We start from the raw sequence: 13,370 nt of genomic DNA on the forward strand, positions 1-13,370 counted from the left end.
AAAAAAAAAAAAAAAAAGCAAAAGCTATAATATTTTTGCGCCATCTTGATGAAGGTTTGAAATGTGAATATCTCATCGAAAAAGATCTCATGGCTCTGTGGAAAGGATTAAAAGAAAGATTTGAACATATAAGGGAAGTTATACTTCCGACCGCCCGTGATGAATGGAATATGTTGAGATTCAAAGATTTTAAGAAAGTAAGTGATTATAATTCGGCGATGTATCGAAAAATCTCGCAATTAAAATTTTGTGGACATGATGTTACAGAATCATAAATGCTTGAAAAAATATTTTCCACGTTTCACGCATCAAATATAACTCTACAGCAACAATATAGAGTGCGTGGATTTGCGAGATATTCTGAACTCATCGCCTGTCTTCTTGTGGCAGAAAAGAACAACGAGCTATTAATGAGAAATCATCAGTCCCGACCCACTGGATCAACAGCATTTCCAGAAGTAAATGCTGTAAGTAAAAATAAATTTAAACCTGGAAACCAAAATCAAATTCAAAGACAAGGTTTTGGTCGAGGTCGAGGTCGTGGTCGTGGACGTGGACGTGGAATTGGTCGTGGTCGTGGTCGAGGCCGTGGTTTTGAAAACAATCGAGATAGTTATTTTTATAACTCATCTCAAAAGGGAGTCACGAACCACCCACTGAAAAGGCATCAAGAGAACATGAGTGTTAATGAAAATCACTCGAAAAGATTTGAAAGTTCTTGTTTCAGATGCGGCACTCCAGGACATTGGTCTCGTATTTGTCGAGCCCCCGAGCACCTTTGCAAGCTCTATAAAGAATCGATAAAGGGGAAAGAAAAAGAGACCAACTTCACTGAACGCAGTGACCGTTTGAGTAATTCAACTCATTTTGATGCTGCTGATTTTCTTAATGATTTCTCTGGAAATGATCAATATGTTGGTGGGATAGAAATGAAAAATATTGATGCTGCAGATTTTCTTAATGATTTCTCTGAAAATGAACAATATACTGGTGGAATATAAATGTACAATAATTTTTTTTCTCGCATTCATATAATAATGTTTTATAGTGTGTTATATTTTTAAATATGTATTGTATTGTATTTTATTTTTATAAATGTATTGTTAGTAATTTTATTTCATTGCATATTTTTTTGAAGTTCAAATATGAAAAATGCTATGAACCAAGCTGAAGTTTGCATACCTGATAGTGGTACAACGCACACTATCCTTCGAGATAAAAGATATTTCTTGGAACTAAAACCAACAAAAACAATGGTGAATACAATATCAGGTCCTGTAGACTTGATTAAAGGATGTGGTAAAGCACAATTTTTGTTACCTAATGGTACAAAATTTTTTATCAATGATGCTTTGTATTCACCACAATCGAAAAGAAATTTGTTGAGTTTTAATGATATATATTCAAATGGGTATGATACTCAAACAATGAATGAAGGGAATGAGAAATATATGTGTCTTACCACATATAAATCAGGAAAGAAATATGTGATTGAAAAACTACCAATGCTCCCTAGTACTGGATTGCATTATACACATATGCGTTCCATTGAATCAAACATGGTAGTTGATAATTCTTCAATATTAACAAATTGACATGATCGATTACGACATCCTGGTTCAACATAGATGCGAAGAATTATAGAAAATACACATGGTCATCCGTTGAAAGACCAGAAGATCTTTCAGAATAATAAGTTTCAATGTAAAGCATGTTCTCTTGGAAAACTTATTATAACACCATCACAGCCAAAATCCAAACTGAATCACCAATGTTTCTTGAACGTATTCAGGGTGATATGTGTAGACCAATCCATCCACCATGTGGACCATTCTGATACTTTATGGTATTGATTGATGCCTCCAGCAGATGATCACATGTATGTTTATTGTCAACTCGAAATGTTGCATTTGCAAGATTACTTGCTCAAATAATAAAATTGAGGAATCAATTTTCCGATTATACGATCAAGAAAATTAGACTTGATAATGCTGGTGAATTTACTTCCCAGGCTTTCAATGATTATTGTCTGTCTATGGGAATCATTGTTGAGCATCATGTTGCTCCTGTACATACACATAATGGATTGGCTGAATCATTGATTAAACGTCTGCAAATGATTGCTAGACCAATGATTATGAAAACAAAGCTCCCTATTTCTATATGGGGACATGCAATTTTACATGTTGCTGCATTAATTCGAATTAGACCAAGTGCATATCATAAATACTCCCCATTGCAGCTTGCATTTGGTAAGGAACCAGACATTTCTCATCTGAGAATTTTTGGATGTATGGTGTATGTGTCTATTGCACCACCGCAACGAAAGAAAATGGGACATCAAATAAATATTGGAATTTATATCGGTTATGATAGTCCATCAATCATTCGATATCTTGAACCTCAAACAGGCGACGTGTTCACAGCACGTTTTGCTGATTGTCATTTTAATGAGGAAATCTTCCCAATGTTAGGGGGAGACAAGAAACATACCGAAAAAGAAATTACATGGTATGTATCATCATTGTTAAATCTGGATCCAAGAACACAACAATGTGAAAAAGATGTACAGCAAATTTTGCACTTGCAAAGAATAGCAAATCAAATACCAGATGCATTTACAGATGCAAAAATGGTAACTAAATCATATATATATGCTGTAAATGCTCTTGCTGGAATTGAAATTCCAAAGAAACAAATCGAACAAAGTCATGATGTCGTAAAACGCCTGAAGCGTGGAAGGCCAGACGGTTCCAAGGATAAAAATCCTCGAGAAAGAAAATTCATAGAGAAACATAATGATCACAAAATAGATAATGATGTTCCTGAAGAAACACATGATGATGAAAATATTCTGTCAGAACCACAAACTGATGAGAATCATGAAATCTCTATCAATTATATTAATACTGGAAAAATATGGAACCGAAAAGATATAGAAGAAATTGATGATATATTTTCTTATAATGTGGCAATCGACATCATAAATGATAATGAAGATCATGAACCAAAATCTTTTGATGAATGTAAAAATCGGCGGGATTGGATAAAATAGAAAGATGTCATCCAGGTTGAATTAGATTCGCTAAATAAACGCAATGTTTTTGGACCTATAGTCCTTATACCTGAAGGTGTAAAACCTGTTGGATACAAATGGGTTTTTATTCGAAAGCGAAATGAGAAAAATGAAATCGTAAGATATAAAGCTCGACTTGTTGCACAAGGTTTTTCTCAAAGGCCTGGAATTGATTATGAAGAAACGTATTCTCCCATGATGGATGCAATTACGTTTCGGTATTTGATTAGCCTGGCAGTATCTGAAAATTTAGAAATGCGTCTTATGGATGTTGTTACAGCCTACTTATATGGATCACTTGATAGTAATATATATATGAAAATCCCTGGAGGATTTAAGATGCCTGAAGCATAAAGTTCAAAACCCAGAGAATGTTATTCTGTGAAATTACAAAGATCATTATATGGGTTAAAGCAATCAGGCCGAATATGGTATAATCGGCTAAGTGATCACTTGATGAAAAATGGATATGTAAATAATTTAATATGCCCTTGTGTTTTCATTAAGAAAACAACATCCGGATGCGTAATTATTGCTGTATATGTTGATGATTTAAACATTATTGGAACGAATAAGGAAATTCAAGAAGTTGTTTCATACTTGAAGGAAGAATTTGAAATGAAGGATCTTGGAAAAACCAAGTATTGTCTGGGTTTACAAATAGAACAAAAAGAATGTGAAATTTTTGTTCACCAGACAAATTATACGGAAAAGATCCTTAAACGTTTTAATATGGATAAATCAAATCCTCTAAGTACTCCAATGGTTGTTAGATCATTAAACATAGAAAATGATCCATTCCGTCCATGTGAAGATGATGACGATATTCTTGGTCCAGAAGTACCATATTTAAGTGCTATTGGTGCCCTTATGTATCTTACAAATTGTACAAGGCCTGATATATCTTTTGCCGTAAATTTATTGGCAAGATTTAGCACATATCCAACAAAGAGACACTGGAACGGAATTAAACATATATTCCGTTATCTACGAGGAACGACAGACTTGGGACTTTTGTATTCAAAAGATGCTAATCCAAGTATAATTGGTTATGCCGATGCTGGATACTTATCTGATCCACACAAGGCACGTTCCCAAACTGGATATGTATTTACTCGTGGAGGACTGCAATTTCTTAGCGTTCACAGAAACAAACGCTCGTAACAACTTCATCAAATCATGCTGAGATTATCGCACTACATGAAGTAAGTCGTGAATGTGTGTGGTTAAAATCAATGACCCAACATATCCAAATCTCATGCGGATTATCATTCGACGAGAAGCCTGTGATACTATATGAAGGTAATGCTGCATGTGTTGCTCAATTGAAAGAAGGATACATAAAAAGCGACAGAACTAAACATATTCCTCCTAAGTTCTTCGCATTCACCAAGGAGCTTGAGAAAAATAAATATATTGATGTTCGTCACATTCAATCAAGTAAAAACTCATATCTTTTCACAAAAGCACTTCCTACGACAATATTCAAAAATCACATATATAATATTGGGATGCGCAATCTACGAAATCTGTGAAGAATTGTTCGTGTCAACATGAGGGAGAGTTTACGTGACTGCACTCTTTTTCCCTTACTATGGTTTTTATCTCAATGGGTTTTTCCTAATAAGGTTTTTAACGAGGCAATATAAAAACACGTAATGAAGACAATCATTATGATCATTATCACAAGAAGGAGTGTTGAAAATTAATATTTTAATATTGAATATTTGAATATTGAATGTTGAATATTTGAATGTTGAAAATTAGATAAAATTAGGTGTTGAATATTGAAATTTGTGTGTGATGATGAAGGTAATGATGTAATTTATTTTTGGATTATTTGTAAAAATTTTCTATAAATAAATCTCTCATTTGTGAAGAAAATCATAATTAAGTTGAGAGAAAAATATTATAAAATATGTAATATGATAATTTTGAGAGTTTGAGATTTTTACTTTTTACGGTAAATTTTTTCTTTTTTCAGAAGAAATTTGAATTTGATTAATTATATAATTCAATTTTGATAGAAAAGGAAACATGAACGAAAAGTGTGAGCTAGATTGATGCCCTTTCCAATCTCCAAATCAACAAATCGAGAAAATTCAGTTCCGAGTTAGGTTATCGGGTACTAGTTTTCGCAACGGCAAATTTGCTTTTGTTTCAAGAATGGTGACGACGGTGAAGGAAAGTGATCCAGGAGAAGACAACAACGGCGGCGATATTTCAAGAAACTGGGTGAATAGCTTCCACAGGGATCTGACGGCGGGGGCGATGATGGGAGGTGTGGTGCACACCATTGTGGCTCCCATTGAACGAGCAAAGTTGCTGCTGCAGACACAGGAGAGCAATATGGCAATATTGGCAGGTGGGCCCCACCGGAGGTTTAAGGGGATGCTGGACTGCTTTGTCCGTACGGTTAAGGAGGAAGGTGTTGTGTCTTTGTGGAGAGGCAATGGCAGCAGCGTTTTAAGATATTACCCCTCTGTTGCCCTCAATTTCTCACTAAAGGTAATACACCAAATTTTCTCTTTCGGTATGATTGGACTTTCATGAATGATCTGGAAAAAGTGTGATATGTTCTGGTTTGCTTTTTTTCCTTCCCAGAAACCGTGATCACGTGAGATCTCAAGTCTTTGTTTATCTTAGAAACTGTATTTTGCTGATATGGCACTTCATTTTTTAATTGGATTTGTGAATAGTTTAATTTGGAAATTGAATTTACATTTTTGGGTTTCTCCTGTTGATTCCAACGCCTGAGCTCGTGACTATGAATGTTGTCTTGTTGTTTCCTTACTCTGCGTAAAATTGATATGATCTTTGGTGGTTCTTTAGTTTGATGAAGTACGCAGGTGAATATAAAAAGGAATTTTCTGGAATCATATAGTCACTGGAGGTTTTGAAACTCTTTCTATAGTCAATTCAAGATTGTTCAGGGGTGGATATTTTTCATGGGTAGAAATGCATGGTAACTAATATTCTTCTATTACAATAAAATTGAGCCCAGTTCTGTCTTGACTACCCTGAAAGTTTATATACAAAATTTTTCATACTTGAATATTTTAGTCCCAATTTATCTCTAGATGACTTTAAAAACAGATTGTGCTAAGAGAATCACTGCAATCCGTAGGTAGCAACAATTGGAGGGCTGTAATCGTTTTATTTTAGGCACCATTAGACGCTCGCATATTATCATGACTATGATCTCGACTTATATTTGACAAGGGACTGATATTTAGCTCCAATGAATCACACAGCTGGTACTTTGTTCTAACTTTAATGTGTTTGGACTGCATTAGAGTCGGTGTATAATTCGTAGAACATTAGTCATTTCATCATCTACTCTGAAGATTTACTATTTAGTGCGACTCAAACCAATTAAAAACGATAAATTGTGGAAAAGCTTTTAATTTACTGTTAACACAATTGTTGACTGGAAAGGATGTGCCTTGGGTTACACACTCAAGGGTTTTTCTTGGATTGCTGGGGAAGCAAGATGATTGAAAAATTGCGAGGGTACATTAATACTCCTCGAAACACAGAAAGACCTTGACATTTAACCTGTTAAAGGTATTTTAGCGAATTCTCAGTGGCTTACAAGTGGACAACGAGATAAACACTTGAAATTTCTCAATAGATAAAACTGTCCGTTAGGTAATTTGAATCAACTTACTTGTGAAGCAGTTCTCTGCCTTGGTCTGACTGGTGGTTTAAAGCGTTACACTTTTAAGTTGGCGCGACTTAATCACGGTTGATTACTTGCATGCTCAATTCAACTAAACTTATCACTTATATATTGGTTTTTTTCTTTTACCCTGATTATCCAAACCCATTCTATGGTTGTGCTATATTGGCTCATATTGTCATTAGTTCCTCTAAAAGCGTATTTGAAGCAGTTGTTGGAACACAAGCTCTCAGCATTAAAATGCTCATCATGATGATGCTGGCTTATCCACATTAATTTGTTTAAGAATAGTTGGTAAATATCTTTGTAAAGAAGCATGTAGTCCTGGTTACTCGAGAACTGACCAATGCTGCAATGCATATATAGTTAATTAGTATACTTGCATTATGGTTTTTATCTTCAAGCCGTTGAATAGCTAGTATTTCCAGAAGAATATGTCCTCCATTGAAGAAAAATATAAGCACTATAAAATATTTAGTGGCTGAAGCGGAAGTAGTAAAAAGAACCACCCAACTGTCGAAGATGAAGACTGTTTGCCTGTTATTATTGACTGTGGTCACTGTACTGACTTGTAAAGTGTGGATATGAAGTTGGGGTTATCAATAGACACGCCAACTTTCTGAGATGGATAATTATTCTGACAGGATGCATGATATTTTTAAGATCTTCACTTTATGTAGCTTGGAGTCTCAATGGGAAAGTTTAAACACTGGACCTGGTTAATTTGTCTCAATAAGATCATAAAACAGTCTTTAATTCAGTTTTTCAAAATTATGTTAGTTGGTTAAGCCTGGATGCAGAAGTGGTACATGATGAAGAAGTTGAGACAAACCTGTATATGCAATGTGTGCTGTGCTGAACATGATTTTTTTTGTGTATGTTGCATCTATGGTTGTGGAGTATGATACTCCTTTACTTGATAAGTGAGTTATGGTGTGTGTGACCACCAACTGTATTTTGTCCCTAAACATTGTCGATGATCTTTTCATTGCCTGAAGTTTATCAGTATCTGAATGAAATTATGTGATCATAAGGATAGTGGTTTAGACTTTTGACGTCAAGTTTTATCTTATGTAGAAAGCATTGACCAACATTTATAATTTGACAGGATCTGTACAAGAACATATTGCGCAGCAACTCACAACAAGGTGATTTACTATCTGGCCCATCTGCCAATTTTATAGCTGGCTCTGCAGCTGGTTGCACGACTTTGATCATTGTATATCCACTTGATATTGCTCACACACGCCTGGCTGCTGATCTTGGACGAACTGAAACTCGCCAATTTAGAGGCGTTTGTCACTTCCTGAGGACCATTCATGAGAGAGATGGAATTCCTGGAATTTACAGGGGGCTTTCAGCCTCTTTGCAAGGAATGGTTGTTCATCGAGGCCTATACTTTGGTGGTTTTGATACTATTAAAGACGTCATGTCAAGAGATTCGAAGTCAGATATAGCATTATGGAAAAGATGGGTAGCTGCTCAAGCTGTGACAACGTCAGCTGGGATGTTGTCATATCCACTCGACACAGTTAGGAGAAGAATGATGATGCAATCTGGTGTAGGACAACCAATGTACAGGAGTACGTTGGATTGCTGGAGGAAGATTTACAAGCAGGAGGGTTTTGCCTCTTTTTATCGCGGGGCTCTATCAAATATTTTTAGGAGTACTGGTGCTGCTGCTGTTCTAGTTTTGTACGATGAGATCAAGAAGTTCATGAACTGGACAGGGTTATAGAGGATAATTTTTTTTTATTTTTTTTTGGGTTCATATAGACAGTTAGGACACCAATTTTAAACGAAACGGCCAAATTAGAAATTCGGGGAACTTTGGATTGGGTATGCAGATCAAGGTGATAACTACACGGGCAAAAATGTATTCTTGAGCTATATGCGATTCTTGATTGAAAACATGCATTGATTCTTGAAAAATTGAAAATGATGCTAAGAAGTGTGATCATGAATGAGCTGATTTACCAAAATCTTGAGGGCTTTGGTTATGTTTGAAATTTGCTCCCTAGTAAACCCGCCACCATGATATAACGTAAAAAAATAGATGCAAAACTTTTTGTTAATATAAGATGTCATTTAGAGTATGAGACGATGGATCGAGGAATTGAAAACATAACGAGTACTTTGTATCTTGTTCGATTGATTTAAAAAAAAGTACGTAATAATATGCATATGAACTTTAGACCACAACCATTAGTACAAACTTTAAAAGAATTACTTTTCAAAAAAAAATTGCAGATTATTCTTTAAGCTTACAAAGGTGATCGGAAGCATCCGCCTCATGATGACTACAACAACTGGTGAAGCTTTTTCTAAAATTCCATAAATATTCCTAGGATTTTTTATATATTAAAAATATAAATAAATTTTCCTCTATTTATTTAATTTTTAATCCCCAATTAAAATATTAAACTACTATATCTATTTTCACTTTCTCATATCAATAAAAATAAGGACAAATTTGCCATAACTCTCTATTTTCAAACTTAACTTTCGCCTCGCTCCCCATCCTTTCATATCTTTGTTTTAGCTCCCCAATTTCTTAAAATTTCCAAAAATATCATCAATATTCATAATTATGGTACGTGCATTGTTTTACCCATCGAGTCTGTTTTTAAAGACATAAAGCCTAAAGACATGCAGCTACGCAAGGTTTCAAGCCTATATATTATGTTCAGATGATCTTTTTTTTTTTTATAAATGGCACATCATGCTTCCGTATAATAAATTGAACAGTTTACCTCTTTGACCAAAGTGTCGTCCGGTTGTATCCATCGGATTTTACAGATTGCTCCTCACAGCATAACCACGCAGTCGCAACATATGGTTCCTGACATAGATTCATTCAACACTACTTAGCACAACCATGTTTCGTTTCCTACCTCAAAATGTATAATAAAATAGTTCAATTTGAAAATAATACATTAGAGGGGCAATAAGCCTTGATCTTTTTATTCAAACATACAAACTATTATTACATAGTAACCTCTTGTAGAGGATGAGGAACTTGCTTAGCTACCTATAGTAGCCGGAGTTACAACACACATAAAATAGTAAGAGAAAATATTACAATTTGTTTGAAAGAAAATGAACAGGTTGAATGATGTCTTCATCTTCCTTCTACCTTGGTATTTATAGAAGTCTTGATGGATTTGAAATCCGGACTTAAAAAATTGTGAGTTCTTTTGTCAGTTGTGGCCAACAGCATCTTGTGAGTGGTGATCCTTTCAACCACTAATTGGTGGCTTTTCTTTAATAAGTGGTTGAGTGGTCCATCACCTTCGATTAATATTTCTGTCATCTTAATCATTTTACATAAAATTAAGATTTGTTTAAAGAAATATTGTCCAGCAATCTGAGGTAATTCTTCTTCCAATGCTTTTGGAAAAACTTCTCTTTTTGATATACAGATTCCTACTCTTGAATCAATAGATGTAGCAAAATATTATGCCTTATATTGTTTATAAAACATACCTACAGTGATGTATATTTAGAATGGGCTTATGATCATTGGATTTTCCACATTCTATCATCTGCCATGAACTCCATTTTATTTTCTAGACGTTTCCAAGGATTATGTTCCTCACGAAACTCTAGCCCAAGAACCAATTGATCTGGTTCTTTTTCTGATATTCCTTTGATATGAACTTCTAACTCTCCAATATTAATCATTCTTTGGTAAGTTCATATCATATGTTGTTCTAAGTAGTATATTGTATTACAAAGAAATTGATTCTTTTGTTTTGTAATATCAAATGTTATTTCAACTTCTTTCCAACTTTGTGAACATCTAAGCTTTCATATTGTCGAAAAGTTTTTTAGTACCTGTTGGGTTTCTTGGATAGATGTTTTTCCTCACCTATAGCTCGTAATTCTATCTCCTTGAAAAGATAGTCTTCTCGGGTCCAATTTAAGACTTTGATTTCTTTGTACAATCGGTTTGTCTTGAATCTGCATATTTTTGTCCTGTATTAATGGAAACTCAACTTTTTTTGACAAATCGCCTGAACAACTTTTCCAAATATCTCAGGTATTTCAATAAACTCATTTCTAATAAACAATTATGAATTATGTGTATTAGATAGAGAATATGAAATTTGATAGGTAATATAATATGGTCTTTTACCTTCTTTCATCAGCATTTTTTCTTTGAAGTTTTGATGCAACTTCGAAGCTCGACTGAAATTTCGATATGCCAGGTTTTAGGAAATTTTTGGATAAATTGCTCCTACAATTTTTCCTGCACATAGGTTTCCTGAAATAATTCCCAGTACTGACTCTTGAGGGTTACCCATTCGTTTATTGCATATAATAATATCAATACATAGATCTATTCCTTCTTTGAAAATAGCTTTTATCATAATCATGTTTGCTCTGATATTAATCCAGGACATGGTTCGTGCTACTTCTTTCTTGATTTTTTTGTAATTTCTCTTTCATTTCTTCAGAAAAAATTAATTATATCTCCATTCTATTTCCCGTAATTACATTAGAATTGTCATTTTCCTTCTGAAAATTTTATAAATTAGATGATCACTACAAGAAAAATGATTTTCCGCAGCACGCCATCAACAGCGTGCATTAAAAGCACGTTGCGAATATTACTTTTAACGGCGTGCATATATAAGCACGCCGTGGAAAATGGGTGCGCCATCATTTAGCGACGGTTTATTTAACCGTCGCCGATTTAAATTTAACGACGGTAGTTTTTATACCGTCGCTATTAGCGACGGTTTTTCCTAAACCGTCGCCGATTTAAAACTAGCAACGGTTTAAAATATCCGTCGCCAAATTTAGCGACTATTAAGCTTTAATCGTCGCTATATTTCGCGACAGTTTTCTTATACCCGTCGTCAATTTTTACATCGTCGACAGATTATTATAAAACCGTCGCTAGTACCGACGGTTTAAATACAAACGTCGCTAATAGTCTATAAATATCCGCATTTCCTTCCCGTTTCTTCACAACTCAGAATTTTTCTCACGATGTTAAGATTTTAGTTTCGATTTTAGGATTTTAATTTCGATTTAGTGTACTTCTTTGTTTCGATTTTTACTTACTTTGTAAATATTATTAAAAATCACGAGTATTGTTATTAGATTGTAAGTTTTTTTAAAAATTTTATTAAATTATAAAAGTAAATTTTTTTTTATTTTTACGAAAAGATTTTCGACGGATTGTGAAATCCCGTCACTAGATGTATCGACAGTTTTAAAACCGTCGCTAAAATTAGATTTTGCACTGATTATTAACGGCGTACATTGCACGCTGCAGATAATCGTATTAACGGCGTGCATGTGCACTCCGCGGATAATAAGATTAACAGCGCGCACATGTACGCCGCGGATAATCTTGAACTCAACAGCTTTGAACTTTGCAGCGTGCAATGCGCGCTGCGAAAAGCCATTTTTGTTGTAGTGGATGTTTTATGTTTCTTAAGCCAAGATTTCCTAAGAACTTTTCTATATATCCCACAGAGAATTCTTGATATCTCTGTAGGTTAGGATTTTCTCTCAAGATCTTTTGGACCATATTATGAGATATTGTTGTCTGACTAAAAAAATCAGACAATTCTTCATGTGTTTCGTACCAAAACACCTCGTCTACAGTCAAATTCTGATTTTGTTCCATCATATTCTTCCTGACTCAAGACTTCTTCTTCTTCATATATACTTTCGTCCGAGGAAATATCCTCAAACTGGTATACTTGAATAAGATCTTGGTAATAAACTGCTTCTTCAATATCCGGGGTTGGATCGAAGCGTTTTATTCCTCTTTTTTCATTTTCTGGACAGTAGTTTAAATATGACATCTTGCTCCACATGTCCAGCAATTACAATCTTTGAAACTTTCATTAGCTCGGGTGTGAGCTCTTCTGAAAGTTTTCTTTGTAGGTGGTCTCAACGTGCTTCGAGATGTACTCGATGCTTGAGATGATGTCCTACTTCTTGATGGTCCGCTTCTTTGTCCAGATTTGTAAGATTTGTCCTTTTGTCTAGACTATATAGTTCTTGGTTTCTAGAAACTTCTTTCACTTCTTCCACTTCTAGCATAAAGATGAGATTTAAAACTCTTTATCTTCTACCTTTGTAGATTACTTCCAATATTTATTGGAAAATAATTTCCTTTACAACACAAAGCAGTACGTTTGTTAATACATCTTAATCGTTTGTAATTCTTCTGTAATGCTGTCATATGACACCATTCTGTCAATTTTCTTTTCAGAAAAGAGGCTCTTCGTGCTAATATATCTGGATTTCCAGGGACATATTCTCTAATTAGCATTTCTCTCTAGGGACTTGGCATTTTGGCAAAGAAAAGTTACATTGCTATATTTTCTTCGACCCTTGAATTCCATATATATTTAGTGAATAGTTACTTTGGCCTTCCATCTCTGGTGTAATAAGGGTTCAATACCTTACTTCTGAAGTTTTTTTACTAGAACTTGGTTGTTGTTCTAGAGTTTGAATTCTTGTTTAAATATCTTTTAATGTTCCAAAAATTTCTTCTTGGTTTTCAAGGATTTTCTCCATATTTTGTGGTACATAATACATATATTGTCATAATTTTGTACTGTCTTTTGAATTTCTCTAAGATCT

General features: G+C 34.4%; 1 protein-coding gene across 1 annotated transcript; it reads left to right on the forward strand.

Annotated features, from left to right (window-relative positions):
• The first annotated feature begins 5,072 nt into the window (after positions 1 to 5,072).
• Positions 5,073 to 8,735, forward strand: LOC140984033 (probable ADP,ATP carrier protein At5g56450). Its single transcript, XM_073451188.1, has 2 exons — positions 5,073 to 5,584; positions 7,867 to 8,735. The coding sequence occupies exons 1-2, from the start codon at positions 5,243 to 5,245 to the stop codon at positions 8,494 to 8,496; spliced, it is 972 nt and encodes a 323-aa protein (XP_073307289.1). The 5' UTR covers positions 5,073 to 5,242; the 3' UTR covers positions 8,497 to 8,735.
• Positions 8,736 to 13,370: the final 4,635 nt, after the last annotated feature.

Source organism: Primulina huaijiensis, chromosome 9 (genome assembly GCF_012295235.1).
Source record: "Primulina huaijiensis isolate GDHJ02 chromosome 9, ASM1229523v2, whole genome shotgun sequence".
NCBI classification, from domain to species: Eukaryota; Viridiplantae; Streptophyta; class Magnoliopsida; order Lamiales; family Gesneriaceae; genus Primulina; species Primulina huaijiensis.